This window comes from Manis javanica, chromosome 3 (assembly GCF_040802235.1).
Source record: "Manis javanica isolate MJ-LG chromosome 3, MJ_LKY, whole genome shotgun sequence".
Taxonomy (NCBI): domain Eukaryota; kingdom Metazoa; phylum Chordata; class Mammalia; order Pholidota; family Manidae; genus Manis; species Manis javanica.
Genome location: NC_133158.1, coordinates 30790424 through 30808955, shown reverse-complemented (window position 1 = coordinate 30808955; position 18532 = coordinate 30790424). Strand labels below are relative to the sequence as shown.

Genomic DNA, 18532 nt, shown 5'->3' with positions numbered 1-18532 from the left:
AGAAATATTTACTGTCTGTTCCAGCTGAAACCTGATAAGATATTTAAAAGGATTTAATAACTTTATGGAAAAAGTTTTTAGCCAAATTGGAGTATGACAGACAAGCACTTGTAAGAACTGGGCTTACAACTTTCAGCAATTCTTACAAAAACTAACCCAAAACTTTCAACAATTCTTACAAAAACGAACCCAAATATTTTTCAAGTTCACATGATCTGGGAAAATATTTGGTATTAAAGCTGATTTAAGTTTGGTTTAATTTAAATAGACATATCTTAGAGATTATAAGCATTAGAATTAAAACATTTATTCTTTTTGGGTTTATTTAAAACCAAGTAAATTGATGTTATCTGTTATAAAATGTTATTTAAAAAAAAAAGGCTTGGGATTATGGCTGACGTTGATATCTAATGAAGTTTTTGAGGGTAACTTAGGCATGGTAGCTAAGAACAAGTAAACTGAATAGATACAGTCAACTTTTGTTTGTTTAGAATAATGTGGATTTATTTATTCATGTATTTGTTTATTTATTATTTATTTTGGCATCATTAATATACAATCACATGAACAACACTGTGGTTACTAGATTCCCCCCCATTATCAAGTCCCCACCACATATACCATAACAGTCACTGTCTATCAGCATAGTAAAATGCTATAGAGTCACTATTTGTCTTCTCTCTGCTATACTGCCTTCCATGTGCCCGGCCCCTCCATCCCCACATTATGTGTGCTAATCGTAATGCCCTTTATTCTCCTTCTCCCTCCTTTCCCACCCACACACCCCAGTACCTTTTTCCCTTTGGCAACTGTTAGTCCATTCTTGGGTTCTGTGAGTCTGCTGCTGTTTTGTTCCTTCAGTTTTTGTTTTGCAGTTATACTCCATAGATGAGTGAAATCATTTGGTACTTGTCTTTCTCCGCCTGGCTTATTTCACTGAACATAATACCCTCTAGCTATCCATCCATGTTGTTACAAATGGTAGGATTTTTTTTTCTTATGGCTGAGTAATATTCCATTGTGTGTATGTACCACCTCTTCTTTATCCATTCATCTACTGATGGACACTTAGGTTGCTTCCATTTCTTGGCTATTTTAAATAGTGCTGCGACAAACATAGGGATGCATATGTCTTTTTCAAACTGGGCTCCTGCATTCTTAGGGTAAATTCCTAAGAGTGGAATTCCTGGGTCAAATGGTATTTCTAGTTTTAGTTTTTTGAGGAACCTCCAGACTGCTTTCCACAATGATTGAACTACTTTACATTCCCACCAGCAGTGTAGGAGGGTTCCCCTTTCTCCACATCCTCGCCAGCATTTGTTGTTCCTAGTCTTTTCTATGTCGGCCATCCTAACTGGTGTGAGGTGATATCTCATTGTGGTTTTAAGTTGCATTTCCCTGATAATTAGCCATGTGGAGCACCTTTTCATGTGCGTGTTGGCCATCTGAATTTTTTATTTGGAGAAGTGTCTGTTCAGAACCTCTGCCCATTTTTTAATAGAGTTATTTGTTTTTTGGGTGTTGAAGCATGTGAGTTCTTTATATACTTTGGATGTTAACCCCTTGTCAGAAATGTCATTTACAAATATATTCTCCCATACTGTAGGATGCCTTTTTGTTCTGTTGATGGGTGTCCTTTGCCGTACAGAAGCCTTTTAGCATGATGTAGTCCCATTTGTTCATTTTTTATTTTGTTTCCCTTGCCCGAGATGTGTTGATACAGTGAACTTTTTAGCGACACTCACCTATTATGATATGTGTAGCTAAAAATAACTTGACCACAGGGACAACAGTGTAGCACAGAGAAGGCACATAGTGGATCTGAGGCATCTTGCTGCACTGATTGACAGTGACTGCATTGGGGTATGGGTGGGGACTTGATAATATGGGTAAATGTAGTAACCACATTGTTTTTTCATGTGAAACCTTCATAAGAGTGTATGTCAATCATACCGTAATAAAAAAATTTTTTTTAATAAAATAAAAATAACTTGAAAAATCTTTTTGATGACCTGAACTGTTAGTTTTGCTAAGCTAGGTAATTAGATGAGTTGTTCATTGAAAATCTTGATCACTTCCAAATAAGATAAATCTTATATAGTAATTAATGCTTCACTAGTTTATTTTTGGCTTCCTTATTACTGAGAAATTAAATACAAATTTGGGTCTGTTAGTAAACACGTTTTGTGCTTACTGAAAGATTATACTACAAAGCAGCACGTGTTTCTAGAAATTATGAAAAGTATTCATAAATTTGTCCCTCAAAAGAATGCTGGTGTAACAGTTCACAATTGCTTACTACTTAGTTTTTATCAGAAATTAAAGTTTCTAGAAGAGTTCTATTAAGTGTAATTAAAGCCACTAGAAATAAAAAAGGAAACATGTCTGCATGCAAGAAAAAGATACATGCTTTTGGTAAAAGAACGTCTGAAGAATGGACATAAACTTATGTCAAAGAGGAAAGAAAGTAATTTTGTCTTAAAAGTGAAAGGCTATTTATTTAATGAAGGTGTAGAGACCAAGGGCAGGCCTCCCCAAGATGTGCCACTGTGACCATGCAGACTACTTGAGCTGAAAAACCAACAAGGCCCAAAAGACTCAGTTACTTTGACCTACCCCCACCCCATAAAAATAATTTAAACAGAGGGACTACTCCTGGAGGAGAGCTAACCATAGATAGTTATATTATAAATGTAAACTAGGAATGATAGGAAGGAATATGAGAAAATCTGTTAAAAATTTCTCTGTGCCTCATTGTTCTGTGTAGCCCATCAGGTATTTTGTTTGCTAAACATTTACTCTTCTCATATTCCTGTGAGTTACTTTCCTTTTCCTTTGAATTCTCAGGCCCCTTCCCCCTTCTCCTTGGTTCAGGATGACATATACCACATTCTCCCTGTCTTTGCAACCCACATCTATGGCTTCCCTGTACGTACGTACGTAATATAACTTTGATTTTTTTTTTCTCCTCTTAATCTCAATTTGATTATTAGACCAGCTAGAAGAACCTCAAGGGGTAGAGGAAATTTCTTCCTCTTCAACAAAGGAAAACCTAGGACACAACCTGAATGTGAGAAGAAAAGTTGTTATGCAGGAGGTTTGTGTATAAGGAAGTTTAATGTGTGATTAAGCTGGTTAAAATTAAACTGAATTGGCTATTAGAGCGGCACAAGTAAGCTTTAAATATCAACAGTGATCTTATGTAAACCTGGTACTTAATTTTACCTTCTAAAAGGACAAAGTCTTCCTAAACTATTGGTCTGCTCTTGTGAGCACAATCAAAAGATGGTGAAGATTTTTGGCCTTTAAAATAATTTTTATCAAAATTTCTTGTGCTTCTTGTTGTCTTAACCAGGTCTTTAAGAAAACTGAATCATCTCAATATTGAAAGAGCTAAATCTTCCAACAGCTATGTAATCTTCTGTATTTACCTTTAAAATCTTTTATTGCCACTTTGGTTAAGTGGATAACTAAGTATTGTTTCATAATGATCTGGAATTCTAATTTATTCTAATTTAGGCAAGTACCTTAAAATCTATTTAAATAATTTTGACATACTTCTCAAAACTGATTCTAAATGAAGTTCTTTTACCTCTAGTTAACTCTCAGATTTTCTGGAGGACCTCTGGAGTATGTCAGGGGACTTTCTTCTCTTATTTGGTATGTTAAAACTATATGGAAAGCAAAACAGATTGCAGCTTCTACTCTTACAGAGCTACAGGAAAGAAATCTAGGAACTTTTAAAAAACAGTGCTTTCTCACAGCAATAATTTAGAAATATTGGAGTCCTATCATCACCTTGAGTGATGTGCTCCATTTGTGAAAATACATCAAGCTGTACACTTTCAATAAAAGGCCAAAAAAAATTTTTTAAACCTATGAGAAGATTTGTCAAATAAGTGACACTAAATCTTAGATTTGTACAGAAATAAGTTTTAATATAAATGTTCTAGAAGTAGTATGAAACTCCCAGAAATCTGCTATGTTCTGGTATATTATCACTTTTAAGTATAGTTATTTAAAAGTTTACATTTTACAGAAATAAACAAATCTCCTTATTGACTGCATTATGATGAACTCTCACAAAATCTTTAACAATGGCCATTTTAAGTCTTCTGTCATTTACCAACAGTTACTGTCAGAAGCTCCAGCAAAAGTCCCTGCAAAAGAGCCTCATCTCCAAGGAGATTTAAGCAAAGGATGTCTAATACAGATTTCGGATAACCAGGCAAGAATCTGCACAACTGATGGAAAAACTAGATTCTGACCAAACAAGAATTAGTAACATGAGACTGAGTAAACTGAGCACGATTATAATTTCTCTCATTTAAAAACATCTCTTTCACAATAGCCAAGAAATGGAAGCAACCTAAGTGTCCATCAGTAGATGAATGGATAAAGAAGATGTGGTACATATACACAATGGAATATTATTCAGCCATAAGAAGAAAACAAATCCTACCATTTGCAACAACATGGATGGAGCTAGAGGGTATTATGCTCAGTGAAATAAGCCAGGCGGAGAAAGACAAGTATGAAATGATTTCACTTACATGTGGAGTATAAGAACAAAGGAAAAACTGAAGGAACAAAACAGCAGCAGAATCACAGAACCCAAGAATGGACTAACAGTTACCAAAGGGAAAGGAACTGGGGAGGAAGGGTGGGAAGGGAGGGATAAAGGGGGGGAAAAAGAAAGGGAGCATTACGATTAGCATGCATAATGGTCGGGGGGGCACGGGGAGGGCTGTGCAACACAGAGAAGACAAGTAGTGATTTTATAGCATCTCACCATGCTGACGGACAGTGACTAAATGGGCTATGTCGGGGGGACTTGGTGAAGGGGGGAGTCTAGTAAACATAATGTTCCTCATGTAATTGTAGATGATACCAAAAATAAAAATAAAATTTTTTTAATTGCTACTTCCTCTCCACTATCATTCTTTCCTTCTTCTACAGCAAGACATACATCTAGGTATTAATCTGCCCAGATGAAAGCTAATTTTCCAGACTTTCTTGCCCTATGTGTTGGCCAGGTTTCTATATTCTTGTCACCACATGTAAGTAGATACAATGTGGGCAACTTCTGTACGGAGCTCTGAACAGGGAAGGGAGCACACTTTTCTCTTCCCTCCTCCTCCTAGCTGGAAATGTTGATGTTCTAACAGAGGAGCCATCTCAGACCACAAGATGGAAACTGGTTTGGGGCAGCAGAGCAGAGAGACAGAAGACACTAGGATCCCCTGATACTGGAAGCCATCCTCCTTAAGGCAAATCTCTGTTTTTTTTGAAGCCCCTATTATTCTGGACTTGTTAGAGCCATATCCCAACATTTACATCCTTAAAAAAAAAAAAAAAAGAAAAGAAAAGAAATAGCACTGATGAATGTGTCTTAGTAACTCCGAAAGGTATGTTAAAAGAGAACCATCAATTTACCCTGGAGTCTTGAGTAAGTAAAGTACTGCTTTTAATAACTAGCACTTAGGACTCAACTAGAAGGACCACATACCTTTTTACTCAACAGAACTAAAAACCCCATGCTTGGCATGAGCCTGACTCACCTTTTGGCTTTCTAAATGAGAATCAGAGTCATCCAAAAACTCCAGGGGTGGAGAATGCTTGTCGATGACTGTCCTCCGGTCACTAGGCGGCCGCTCGGCCGGCTCCTCCTGAGGGTCTATCACCACTCTCCTACCACAGAAGCTGCTCCTCTCCAGCTCAGCCTTCTCCTCTGTTCTCACCTCCGGGGCTGACTCTTTCCCTTCCTGAGGAGCTGGTGCAGTGACACTTTTGGCTGGCCCTTCTCCACAGCTGGGACGCTCTCCTATGTTTGGTTTCGCCCTAGTGGTGGCCTCTCCCTTCCTTTTCGGCATCGACTTTCCCAGGATGCCCTGGATAGCCTTCAGGTAGATCATTGTAGAGCCTTGGTCTCGAAGTCTATCCCTTTTCCTTTTCTGGACCTTACTTGGTTCCTCAATTGTATCATTCTGACCCTCAGCTTCAGCTGCAAATTCAGAGTTCGTGGAGTTTCGAGAACTATCTTTGGAGTCAACCTGGAAGAAAAGAGAAATTGTGAAAGGGTTGTCCCAAGGATGACTTCATATATGAAGCACTTGGCAAATTATAAATCAGAGGTGATGGCACCAATCAAAGTAGAAATGACAGTGGCTACAACCAAGATTCTCTCCAGGAGGTGGTTTCCATCCCACCCCACTGAGAAGTGTCCCCGTAAAGGGGGCTACAATGCTCATCAGACAATAGCCTCATACTGCAGTAGGAAGGATGATGTGAGGGATCAGCAGTCTTATAACACTACACTATAAGCTCCCTGAGGGTAAGGACTACCACCTATACCAAAACACACACCAGAAGAACAGAAGCTCCAAATTTTAGCACTGGAAAGGTTCCTAGAAACCAGCTTACCCAATCCCACCGCTAAGAGTCAAGGAAACCCAAGGCCCAGGGAGGAGTAGACACCTGCATCCTGAGGGTAGCATGCTTCCCACTACACCCCAAGCCTCCATGAAGTTCTCTGCTAAGTCCTTCCACAAAATCAAAAACTTGGTGTTCGAAGCTGTCCCATACCCCAGTGAACCCACCACAGTCAATTCAGAGACTCTAACTACTCACCTGCAGGACCCCAAATCTGCTCAGACATAAAAGTGGAGTCTCAGATCCTTTCTTTTCCCCTCTGAACCCACTAAATGAGGAGTGCATAAATTTGCTGTGAAACTCAAATCCTGTTTAATCCCAGCCTGGGATAAGAATGCTCCATAAATATACCCCAGAACCATCCCAACAGCAGTAAACTCCAAATCTCCCCAGCTGTGTGACCTGGATTTACCATCATCCCAAGGCACTCTATGGCCACTACAACTTATGCTTCTATTTGTACTAAATTCCTCTCAAACGTATATATACTTAGTGAAAGGAACATCACACTAAGCCTGTTAATCTTTTTTCCCTACTGAGGAAAGGTAGTCTACTCCAGGAAAGCCCATCAATAAGGGACTGGTTCAATAGAGAAAACAGACATACCGTAAAACACAATAAGCTTTTTTAAAGAATAAGGGAACTCTGATGTCCATGTTACACAGTGAGAGTAAAAAGCAAGGAGCTGACCAACAAGCAGAATAATGTCACAGTTTGAAAAGACAAAAATGCTTTACATGTATGCATTTCAAAGTCTGAAGAAATTGTTTCTAATGGGTGTCTTTAGAATTAAGAGGAAAGAAGGAAAAGAGGATTAAGTTTTTGTATTTTATAAGCTTTTTGTATTAGTTGATTTTTCTCCCCCAAGAAGCACATGTGACACCTTTGTTTTAAAAAAAATTACTAAACCTTTGAAAATACATGCATCTAGATAACAGTACAGGCTTAGTATTTTTTTCTGAAGTACTCAAATTGTTGAGCTATTAACTTTGGGGAGATGGACAGAAAAAGTGGCTTTGACTTGCAATATGAACCTCTGAGTTTTTTCCTCTTCCCCTTTACCTATTTCACCCATTTCTAACATGTTAGAACATTTTTTGAAATGACTACAGGGATTATCTGGGAAATGAGATTATGAGCCATTTTGGTTTTCTTTATATGTTTCCATACTTAAGAAAATCTAACAAATATTACAAATAAACGTGAAGGCCCCATGGGCCTGCCTACAGGACAGAGCCACAACTTCCCAGCCCACTTCTCCACAGCCCGCTTCTCTACCTGCCTGTAGAGGCATCACTCATCACACACTCATACACGAACACATCTTTTCTCCTTTGCTTGTGATACTCTTGCCTCTGTGTCCCTTTATGCTTGATAACCTAGTTTTCCATTAAGGCCCAAATCCCTTCTTTGACTTCTCCACCTCTGCCTGTGGGACAAGCTGTCCCTCTCCTTGCCCCCCAGCCAGGTATAAGGCAACAATGGAAGGCAAGGTCTACAGCAGACTGAAGAGCCCCTGCACCATCTGAAGTGCCACAGCAGATCACCTCAAACCATCTGCCGCTCCTTGGCAGTACAGACCCACAGCTATAGATTCTGGTTTTCCAAGTAAAACAAGAAATCTCAAAACTGAATGCATTTTTCATCCAGGCAGCAAGTATCAGTTGAGCATTTACCATGTGTCAGCAGGCACTGTTCTGGATCTGGGAGAGCAGCATTCAACAAAATAAACAAAAATACCAACTTCTGGGACCTTATGTTCTACTTGGTGAGGGAAGGGAAAACCAGAAGAAAAGCAATATACAGATTAGTGCAAAGTACCAGGGAGAAAAATAAAATAGCAAAAGGAGGAGGAAGTGAGGAAAGAAAAGAAGTCACTCAAGTCTTCAACTCAAGGTAGAAGTTTGGACTGGAGGCACATATTTTTAACATGAACTGTCCAAAACTTTAAATACTATAAGGACCAAGCAGGCCATATTCAGCCTATGGGCCACCCATGTGCCAACCCTGGTAGAGAAGACCAGGACTATACTTACAGGGGAAAAAAAAGGCTAGAATATAACAAACTTTATTTTCATAGGGACTTACAATTTACAGAGCTCCCACACCTGTCACCCCTCTCCTACAGAGAGGGAAACTGCCACATGGCTTGGACGTGACAGAACCAGGATTCCAACTCAAGTTCCCTCTAATATCCTGGAAACTAAGGGAGGACAGCAAAAATACCAAACTTGAGAAACAGTATTAAAAGCTGAAATGTCCAAGACTGTGAGGACTTGAGATGGATCCAGGTCACCCAATAAGACTTTCAAAGTGGATAGGGAGCTATGAATGTAAAGATTAGGTAGAGAGTGCGTGACAAGAGACCAACCACCTGGCTTCAAAAAGGAGAGATTTCATTTTTCCTGCAGTGTTGGTGAACTGTGCATCTCTGAGGGCAGGAGGGAAAGATGAGGTGGAGAGGTTGGTCCCGCCCTCATCACCACCAGCCTGAACAATGTCAACAGTTCCTAACCAGCTCCCTGCCTACTACCTCCCATCCTTTCTCTCTAGTGTGCCAGGAGGCATTTAAAATGTGGCAATGTCACATCTGCCTAAAACCCTTCAGAGCGGCTCTGCACTGGCCTACAGAACACATCACAGACTCCAGACCATGACATCAGAAGCCCTTCACAGGCTGGCTCCCAACATTCTCCTGAGCATCATCTCCCACTCTTCTCCATACTCCCAGCTGCCCAAGGAATGAAGAAAGGAACTACAGAAGAGGGAGAGGAGGGCCCTCAGAAACCAGGAGGGTTCCAAGCGCTCCAGACCAGCAGCATTTCCTGACATTTTTTGGACACATGTTGTCTCTATTGTCTGAGATGTCCCTTCCTCCTCCTTATCTATCAGAACTCAAATTACACCTGTGTGAGGACTTTCCCAGTGGTTCATCCCTCATTCCTCTGATACCTTGCACTTCAAATATCCCTGGTACAACCTCCACACACTGCATTGTGATGAATGACTGCTTAGACTAACCACTGCCCTATTCTTTGCACCTCCAGACCCTAGCACAGACTTCCATCCAAGCACTGGACATCTGCTGAGTGAAGATGCAGGAAACAGGACCACACACAAAAGCGCCATCACTCAAGAGCCAAGATAAACAGTGGTTTTGTGTGTCTGGGATGTGTCACCCAGAGTACTCAAGGGAACAGTCTTGCCCTCCTAATCCCTCCTATCTAATGCTGGGCCAGGACAGAGCAGATGCTCACAGAGGGCAGCAGTGAGAAGATCACTGGCTTGATAGCCAGACTGATCAAGGATTACATGACAGGTCTGCCACATACAAGCCATATGGCCTTAGTCAAGTTATTTAACCGAGTCATGTTGCAAGTGCCTAACAGAGTAGGTGCTCAATTATTTAATAACCAATATGTAAATACTTGTTACCTACATGTAAAGATAATACCATATACTTAACAAAACCCTATAGGTCAAACACTGGGAATCAGATTTTATCAAGGTCTGTAACATCATAAATGCCCAAATTTTCCCCTCCACTCTTCGTTTCCTAAATTTAACATAGAAATTTAGATATATCTTTACCAAAGACTAAATATAAGGTAGGTGAGGGTGCTCATAATAAACACATTTAACCTTCTTTATAAACAAAGATCATCAGCTACCTTAGAATTTGAGAAAACCTCTCCAAAACTCATCCTAGAGGTAATAAGGAAAAAACAGTAAGGAGATGGCCAGTAGGAATCTAGAAATTCCAAAATGCCCAATCTAGCTTTAGTCTGAATGTATCCCCCTCAGGGAAAGTTCATATGTTGAAATTTAACCCCAAGATGATGATATTCGATGGATCCTTTGGGAAATGATTAGATCACGGCAAATGGGAGTAGTGCTCTTATACAAGAGGCCCGGAGAGAGCTTGCTCATCCCCTTCTGCCAGGTGAGGACACAACAGGAAGTCTACAACCCAGAAGCCCTCACCTGACCATGCTGGCAAATCTCAGACTTGCAGCCTCCAAAAGCTTAAGAAATAAATTCTGTTGTTTTTAAGGTACCCGGTCTGTGCCATTTTGTTACAGCACCCAGAATGAACTCAAATATCTTCCCCTCTGAACATACTGTGACATGGCACAAAGACATCTGTGCTGAGGCTTGCGCAGGGGAACCCACCAAACCAAATGTGTACCTCTCAAAGTTCACAGAGCAAATGCAAAGAGCAGGTGGATGGGTGGGTAGAAGGTAAGAGTGCTGAGAGGACCTCAGAAGGACCTGGGGAGAACATGCCATTTTCATGAGCAAGCTGTGCATGCTGACAGGACTTAGGACTTACAAGACAAACAAGTCCGCAGAGCAGAGGGGGAGGAGGTGCAGATTGAGGAGAAGGTAAGAGGCATTTCGTAATTCATCAAGAGAAGTAAAGTACCTTAGCTTGTTTGCAAATAACACCCACACTCTAGGTGGACAGTGCTAGGGGCAGACAGGACTGACAGCATCAGCATCCTCATAGCATATCCTCACTCACCATGATTGATCTTTTGAAAATGCCAATCTGCCTTCCCTCTGTAGAGAACCCTGCAGAATCTCAATGGCTTAGAATAAAATCCAAATTCCCTTGGCTAAAAAACTTTGCTGCAATCTGTCCCCTACCTAGGTCTCCAGCCTCCATCTGGGCTCTCTGCTCCAACATACCACATCATGAAGCGAAGCGTGCAGCTTCTCCAGTCCTCCCACCAGACTGTGTGTCTCCTGGTAGCTCCACATCCAACAGAGGGCTTGGCACACAACATTCAAGTGCTTATTGACTGAAGCCAAGGCACTGACCCCAAGACTCCTGAGACAGAACTACTCATCACTCCATGGTTAACCATTCAATTATCTTGGCAAAACAAGACCCCACAGGCCTAAATGAGAAAAAGATGGGTCTGTGCTAGGATTAGGACTGAGTTCCCAATTTGCATGACAGTGTGAGCCACAGGTGTAGCACACCTGAAAGACCAAACAAGGTTAATTTTCTGCCCCTCCTGATACCAGTCTTCAATATCTGTAACTGTCATGCAAATTAAATCTAATGTATTGATATATTTTATGCTGTGCCCCAAACCACTGAAATTTTATCAAGGATTAACGAGATTAAACTGTATGAGCAAACCCCCATATTTACCCAATTTATATCTGAGTCCTGTTCGGTATTCTTACATTCAAGACAGTTTTTCAATGCACCATTGGGCGGGGCGAGGGGGGGGACATGTGCACATAGAAGCATTGTGAGACTAAACTGAAAACACCTGGAACACTTCACTTAAGGGCTTTCCAGGAAAAACAGCCAAATACAGCCTAGTTTCTCAGTTCCACAGAAGCACTGAGCAAAGGCTTAAAGACAAACCCACTTTTCTTAGGACCTGTTTGTAATGCTTTTATAAAACCACTGTAGCTACAAGGTAGTCCATCTCACCAAAATAAGCCCTTTCCTCTCCATAAAGAATTTCCTAACCTCTTAAGACCCAGAGCTACAAACTCTTAAGAGGGCAATGATTTCTGTTTTGTTATTAGAGAATCCCATGCAACTGCCTGGGACAACGTAGGCCTTCGAATGTAGAGCTGGCACACAGACAAAAAAAAGCTGGCAATTTTGTTAATCTTTAATATAAAATGAAGGAGTGGATGAGCTCTACCTCCTCTGTGAAAGGCACTCCTCAGTCTGGCCCTAAGTACTCATGAAACCATCCTGTGAGTTCCCTTGGGGTAACTAAATGTTTAACCTCCAAAACAAACCCTGTCCCAACCCAACGTGCTAGAAACCATTAAGTTTGGTGATACACACTACACCAAGAACCAAATTCTTATTTTTGGTTCTGATGAAGAGTGGTTCAAAGTACAAGAACACAGTACCTTTGTGGATAAAATTAGAGTTCCTGTGGCCAGGATTCTCACCTGGCCCTGGTTGACTAGCTCACGGCACACCTGTGCGCAATACATGGCTGTTGACTCTATATAAAGAGCTCCACCCAGTGCTCTGGGTGGAAGCAGAGACCCTAGTGCTCAACCTACTGCTGGGAGAACAAGCCAGGTAATAAACCTTTTCACCTCAAAGAACGTTTTGCTCTCAATTTCTTTGGTCACATTGAATCCACAACGAACTTGCCCGGGGCTGAACCCCATTGGCAAGACAACCTTAAATTTATAACTAAAACAAGTACATGTGTCTCTCAAGCATTCAATCCACCTTCTACTGAAGTCACTCTCCCACCTGGCTGCACAATACAATTACCTGAGGAGCATTTTAAAAATCTGGAAGCCCAAACTACCCACCCCCGCCCAATTAAGGGGGGTGGGGTGGGGGATGAGCACAAGTATTTTTTAAAGCTTTCCAAATAGTTCTAAAGTGTTGCCAAATCCCTGGCCATCTACTTCGTCTTCTGGGTTTGTATGAAGAAGCCACCGATACCTTTTTTAGTCTCATTTCACCAAAATTCCCATCCCCAACTTCTCATGCCCTGGAAGGGGCTTCACCTGTTGCAAAAGCATTGCAGCCACCTACCTTAAGGCTGCAGGCTTCCTCTTCTAGAGAAGCCATTTCTTCTAGAGAGGGGTTGACAGGGCGAAGAGGGGATCCCCCTGACGAAATAAACCCCCGTGCGCTCTGAATCAGGCAGCCTTTGGAGGCAACCCCGCCCACACTCGGGCCGGAGGACTGGGAGGAGGAGGAGGAATTTCTGCGGCGGGATGAGCCCCAGGACAACCTCGGCGTGGCCACATCGTCCTCCTCTTGGGCTTTCAGGCGCTTGGGGCTGCTGGCCCCTCCTGAACGCAACACAGAGCCATCATGAGCTGGCCGGCCGGAGGCGGCCACATCACTGGTCTCCCGGAGGCAGCTGCGCTTGCGGGGACACCCTTCCGAAGTGCTGCTCCAGTGGTACTTGACCTTGCGCCTCTCCGACGCCATGGGCACCTGCAAGATACCAGAAGGGGACCTGGATTCCAACACCACCCCTCCAGGCTGCCCCTCCGCAGACTCCCGCTATCCCGGGGCCCTCGGGAGGGGATAAGCCAGAAGGGCGGTGGCGGAGGCAGGGGCTGGCCTCACTGACCTTTCCCCCTTCTTTCCACTGCCCATCACAGTTCTCAAGGTTTCAGAGATGCCAACGCGCTTCGGAGAAGTCCAACGATCTAAGATACACTAAAGGCGTCGGTTCGGTTTCCAAGCCCGCAACGTGCTTTCGCGATTACCAAGCGCCTCAGTTTGCACAGCGCTACTTCTGAGATGTCAAAGCGCTTCCAGGACTACAAAGCCCTTCAGAGATGTCAAAGCGCTTCACACCACACATGGCGACCGGACATGCAGTCTTTGGGCGGGCGCGAGGCCCGGAGGCCCGAAACGCTGAGGGCGGGCCGCAGGGCAGGGCCGAACCGGGAGCGCAGCCCGCCCAGCTCCCGCGGCCCCGCCGACCAGCCCCGGGCCCAAGGGGCCCGAGCCGCCCCTCAGGAATCGGCAGGGCCCTAGTCTGCTCCTCAGAGCTACCCCGGCCCGCCGGCCGCCCCTTCCGTCCCTGCCGCCGCGGCCCAACCGTCAGCCCCACAGCCCCCACCTAGCAAACGTCCCGCCCCGGCCGCCCGCTCGCCGCCCGCCGGAGTTCTGCAGCCCCCGACTGCTCCCCCCCTTTCCAAGACCCAGCCACACTGGCCTCCGTCGCGCCCGCCTCCTGGAACGAGCCCTGCGGCCCACCGCCCAGCGTGCGGCGGGGGCGGGTCCTGCGCCTAAAGGAGGGCTCCCATTGCTCAAGCCGGCAAGGGGCGGGACTCCGAGCAAGACGGAGCTCGCTTGTTGGTTAGGAGGCCTGGAAGCATTGGTCGGAAGCTAGGTGGGGCGGAGCCATCACGTGGGCTCGAAGAGCGCGAAGCTGGGGCAAGGCCGCGGCTCTCCCCAGGCCTGGCTTCCGTTGGGGCAGGGGGCGCTGCGGTGCACCCTGCGGCTGGACCCTGGCACCCTTCGCTGGACGGTTTCAGACCCGGATTCTCTCGTGACCCCACGCCAGGGTCATCACCCCATTTACAGAACAGGAAACTGGCTCAGAGAGACCAAGTGACACACCCAGAAAGAGGCAGAATTGGAATTAGAAGTTAGAAGCCCACAAAAAAAAAGACTGAAAATTAAAATATCCGCCCGGAAAAAAGTATCAAAGTTAAAAGATACGGTGCAAACTTAGAAAAATTTTCATGACACCTGACAGCGCTGATGTCCTTACTATGTAAAAATTTTCAGATAATTCGGTATTAAAATGAGCAAAGGAAATGAACCAACGAACAGAAAGAAACAATTCGCAACGACTCTTTAACATATGAAAAAGTGGCTCCACCTCAGTGGTTTAAAAAGCACAAATAAATTGATTTCACCGATTAGATCGGCAATGACCAAAAGACATGATGATATTATTAAGTAACTGAACATTTGGGGAAATGCAGTCGCATACTTCACTGATGGACTTGATGTGTAAATTAGTACCTACTTAAAAGGCCGCACTGTTCGTAACAGCAAGAAAAAAAAATCTCAATATCCAGCAATGGAAACTATTATTATAAATTATGGAATATCCATACAATGAAATGCCAGAAAAAAGAATCCTTCAAAAGTATTCTTGAGGAAGAATGACCAAGACAGATGTGAAAAACAGGCTCCAGAACAGTGGTAATGAAATACTATGTGTAGCAAAATAATAATGATAATTATTATTTAATAAAATAATAAGTGGAGCCTCAAGATAAAAAATTTTACTGAGAATAACCTCTGTGTATTTGTATTTCTAACTGCTTCATTGAGATACAATTCATATACCATAAAATTCACCCATATATAATTCAGAGGTTTTATAGTATATAAAATGGTTTAGTGTATAATTTTATGGTGTTTTAGTATATTTAGTTATATAGCCATAACCATAATATAATTTTAGAACATTTTCATCACTCCAAATCTTATGACCATTACCAGTCACCTCCTAAAATCCTCCCCTAACCCTCAGCCCCCACTGCTAGTTTCTGTCTCTATAGATTTGCCTGTTCTGGATGTTTTGTAAAAATGTGATCACAATAAATGATGGACTTCTTGAACTTAGCATAATCTTTTCAAGGTTCATCCATGTTGTAGCATGTATCAGTACTTCATTCTTTTTTATGGAATAATATTACATTATATGGATATTGAACATTCTGTTACTCATTCATCCATTGATTGACACTTGGGCTTGTTTCTACTTTTTGGCTATTAGGAATATTGCTGCTATGAACACGGGTGTGTAATATGAACATGTATCTTTTTATTTCTCTTAGATATCTAGGAATTGAATTGCTAGGTCATATGGGAACTATGTTTAAACCTTTTGAGGAACTGCTAAACTGTTTTTCCAAAGTGACTCAGCATTTTACAATTCCACCAATTTCTCCACATTCATGTTAACACTTATTGTTGTCTATTTTTTTTATTCTAGTCATCTGAGCAGGTGTGAAATGGTGTCTCATTGTGGTTTTGATTTGCATTTCCCTAATGATTAAAAAGATTTTAAAAGTTTTTATCATCTCTGGAAGGATACCCCAAACTAGTAACAGTGGTTGCTCTGGGGAGAAGAAATAAGAGACTAAGATCTTATTGAAGTGGAAAGCTTTCTTTCCATGACGTAACATTTTATACTGTTTGGGTTTTTTGGTCATGTGCATCTAATTAACTTAAAAAGAAACATCAGGCCTTCCCTAATGGGATTAATGAAAAGACACTGTGGTGCCCATGAACCCCTGGAATTCATATACAGAATTGTTATATATATGTATTTACAGCTTGCTGAAGGGAGGAGGTCCATAGCTTTCATCAGATTCTCAAAGTTCTCCATTTACCTCTCCAGAGACACAGGAAGCCCTGGTCTGGAAATGCAAATACGTGTGGATAACCAGTATCCTATAGGCATCAGCCTTCTATTGCTCATAATTGTAAGGTGCTTACCACATACCAGGTCCTATCTGGAGCAAGTGGCACACACTCTGTGTGAATCATCACAGCCACCAGAGCTTAAGACGGGTGTTAGCAGAGATGACTTTGCCTGGGGTGGAGCCCACCTTGTTTTGTAACATACCAGCACAAAGCAAACCTTACTTGGGGGGCTGCTGAATGCTTTCACCAGGCAGAATTCACCCCTTGCCCTGACAACAAACCATGAAACAGGTACTTTTTATTCTCCCCATTGTATAGATGAAGAAACAGAAGCCCAGAGTAACTTCCTGTCTTGGTTCAAGATCACACAGCTGTTAACAGCCAGCGTTTACAGCCAGCGCCCAATCTCTTAGCAACCCTACTATACCCCTTGGTGCAGAGCACCTTCTCCAAACAAATTCATCTGGACACAAAACTAATTACAAGATATTTGTTGACTTTACCAATCTATTTTTATTTTACTAAAAAAAAATCACTAGAGTAGGATTATTTAAAATAGGACACACTGTATTTAACATTTGTTTCACAAAAAGATCTGCAGCATGACTTTTCGGAAATATACCCACTGCATAAAGGTTAGGTACACGGCAGAAATATACATTTAATGTCTTTTTATTTTATAAAACAGGACAAATGCATTTTAAAGTACTTCTGTCACCATCTCACCTGTTCTTCCCAACAGCCTGGAGAGGGACACCAGTGTTATTACTTACAAGAAAACAGGTTCCAGAAATTGAGCAACTTAAATAGCAGCAGAATCAGACATGAAACTACTTCTGATTCTTTATCCAGTCATAAATAATACACATAAAGGTCCACTAAAAATACTAGCATTAGTGGTATGGGAGGATAATGGTGCTGAGTGGGCATTAAATAAGTATCTGTGGGTTGCAAGATTTCCAACAAAGAAAACAGAAAACCCTACAGAGCCCTTTGCCGGGTGCCTGGCATTTGTAAAACCTGCAACCTGGTGACAGGAGTTTAGAACTGCATTGGAACACAAGTTGAAAATCTGTCAGGTTGCGTAAGTTTGCAGGCAGCTGTTGGCAAATATGTATGACCCAGAGATCTTAACTTTGGAAAGTGCTATCGGCACTGCAGGAAGCTCTGTCGATAGAAGTTGTGAGAGTGGGCACAGCATTGCTGGGGTAGTTCTCGTCACATGCTCCCCGGAACCACAAAATCACCCACATCCTGGGCCCTGTACCACTGTTTCTATTTCAGTCTCCTGATACCAAGCTGTGACTGACAAATCCCAGAAAGGAAGAGAACTTCTTGGATTTTTGTGTCTCTAAAAGCTGAGATCCCTTCTCCCCTAACTCCTGCTGATAAAATGGAAGTTTCTCAGCACCACCCCCACAATGCTGGGAAAGCTGATGTTTGGTTTTTCCTGGGAGATTTTGAGTCTGCCTCAGATCTTTTTCTGGACTTGGAGTCATCTTTATGATTGAGAACAAGCATCCTCGGCTGTGTTCTACTCATCAGGGGCCAAAAAGCTCAATGCTGTCCAACTTTTCTTCTTTGTAGAGCAGGATATTTTCCATCAGTTTCCTTTTGGCCTCATTGATATCAATTTTCCACGAAGTCTCTGTAGCTAATGTTCAACAGAAAGTACAAAAAAGCCAACATGAACAAATGGCAATTTGAAATATTATAATTCTTAGAAAGTCAGACTTGGTCAGAGTTTCTTCCCTTGAATCAGGTGTCTGAATCAGGCCCTTCAGTGTAATGAGCATTTTCATCATTTCTGCCTTTGCAGGGAAGCCCTGTCACCTGTCCCTACCTTTTAGAGAGGAGGGGGCTGCCACACCCCTCCCCATGGGGGGCCTGGGCGCATACACTCCCTCCTACCTTTCTCCTCCCCATGGAAGTAGCAGCAATAGGAGTGGTAGAACCAGGTGGACATTCATTAAAGCATGTTTACTAGAGGATGAGGACACTCCATTACAAATTTTTATTTCTGAATTTTTATTTCAGAAGGAAGCCTGGTGTATTTGGACCAGAAGGCTGAGGAAGAAGGTATCTTTAGAAGCAGCTGGCAAGGACAGGGTTTTCGTGTTTGTGAAGTGAGGATGGAAAGGTGGGCAGGGACGGCCCCCAGAGTGCCTTGCTGGTCCTGAG

At 42.6% G+C, this 18532-nt stretch overlaps 2 protein-coding genes across 24 annotated transcripts in view; both read right to left on the bottom strand.

Moving 5' to 3' along the window:
- Positions 1-14606, bottom strand: part of TATDN2 (TatD DNase domain containing 2) — a 55764-nt gene extending 41158 nt beyond the window's left edge. For 16 of the 18 annotated variants that reach the window (XR_012129012.1, XR_012129011.1, XR_012129014.1 and 13 more), the window contains exons 1-3: positions 13524-14086; positions 12974-13384; positions 5562-6053 (exon numbers count right to left, since the gene is read on the bottom strand). Coding sequence is in view for 3 of the 18 variants with exons in the window: in XM_017677907.3 (XP_017533396.3) it covers positions 5562-6053; positions 12974-13378 (897 nt within the window). In the remaining 15 variants the exon portion in view is untranslated. Of the gene's footprint in view, positions 1-5561; positions 6054-12973; positions 13385-13523; positions 14088-14117 lie in introns of those variants that run through there. The other 2 variants (XR_012129023.1, XM_073231027.1) reach the window with 2 other exon arrangements.
- A 2234-nt stretch (positions 14607-16840) lies between these two features.
- The window catches only part of LOC108408138 (von Hippel-Lindau disease tumor suppressor), an 88787-nt gene continuing 87095 nt past the window's right edge, over positions 16841-18532 (bottom strand). For all 6 annotated transcript variants that reach the window (XM_073231023.1, XM_073231024.1, XM_017677912.3 and 3 more), the window contains one exon: positions 16841-18005. In XM_073231023.1, coding sequence (XP_073087124.1) covers positions 17893-18005 — 113 coding nt within the window. In that variant the 3' untranslated portion in view covers positions 16841-17892. The remainder of the gene's footprint in view (positions 18006-18532) is intronic.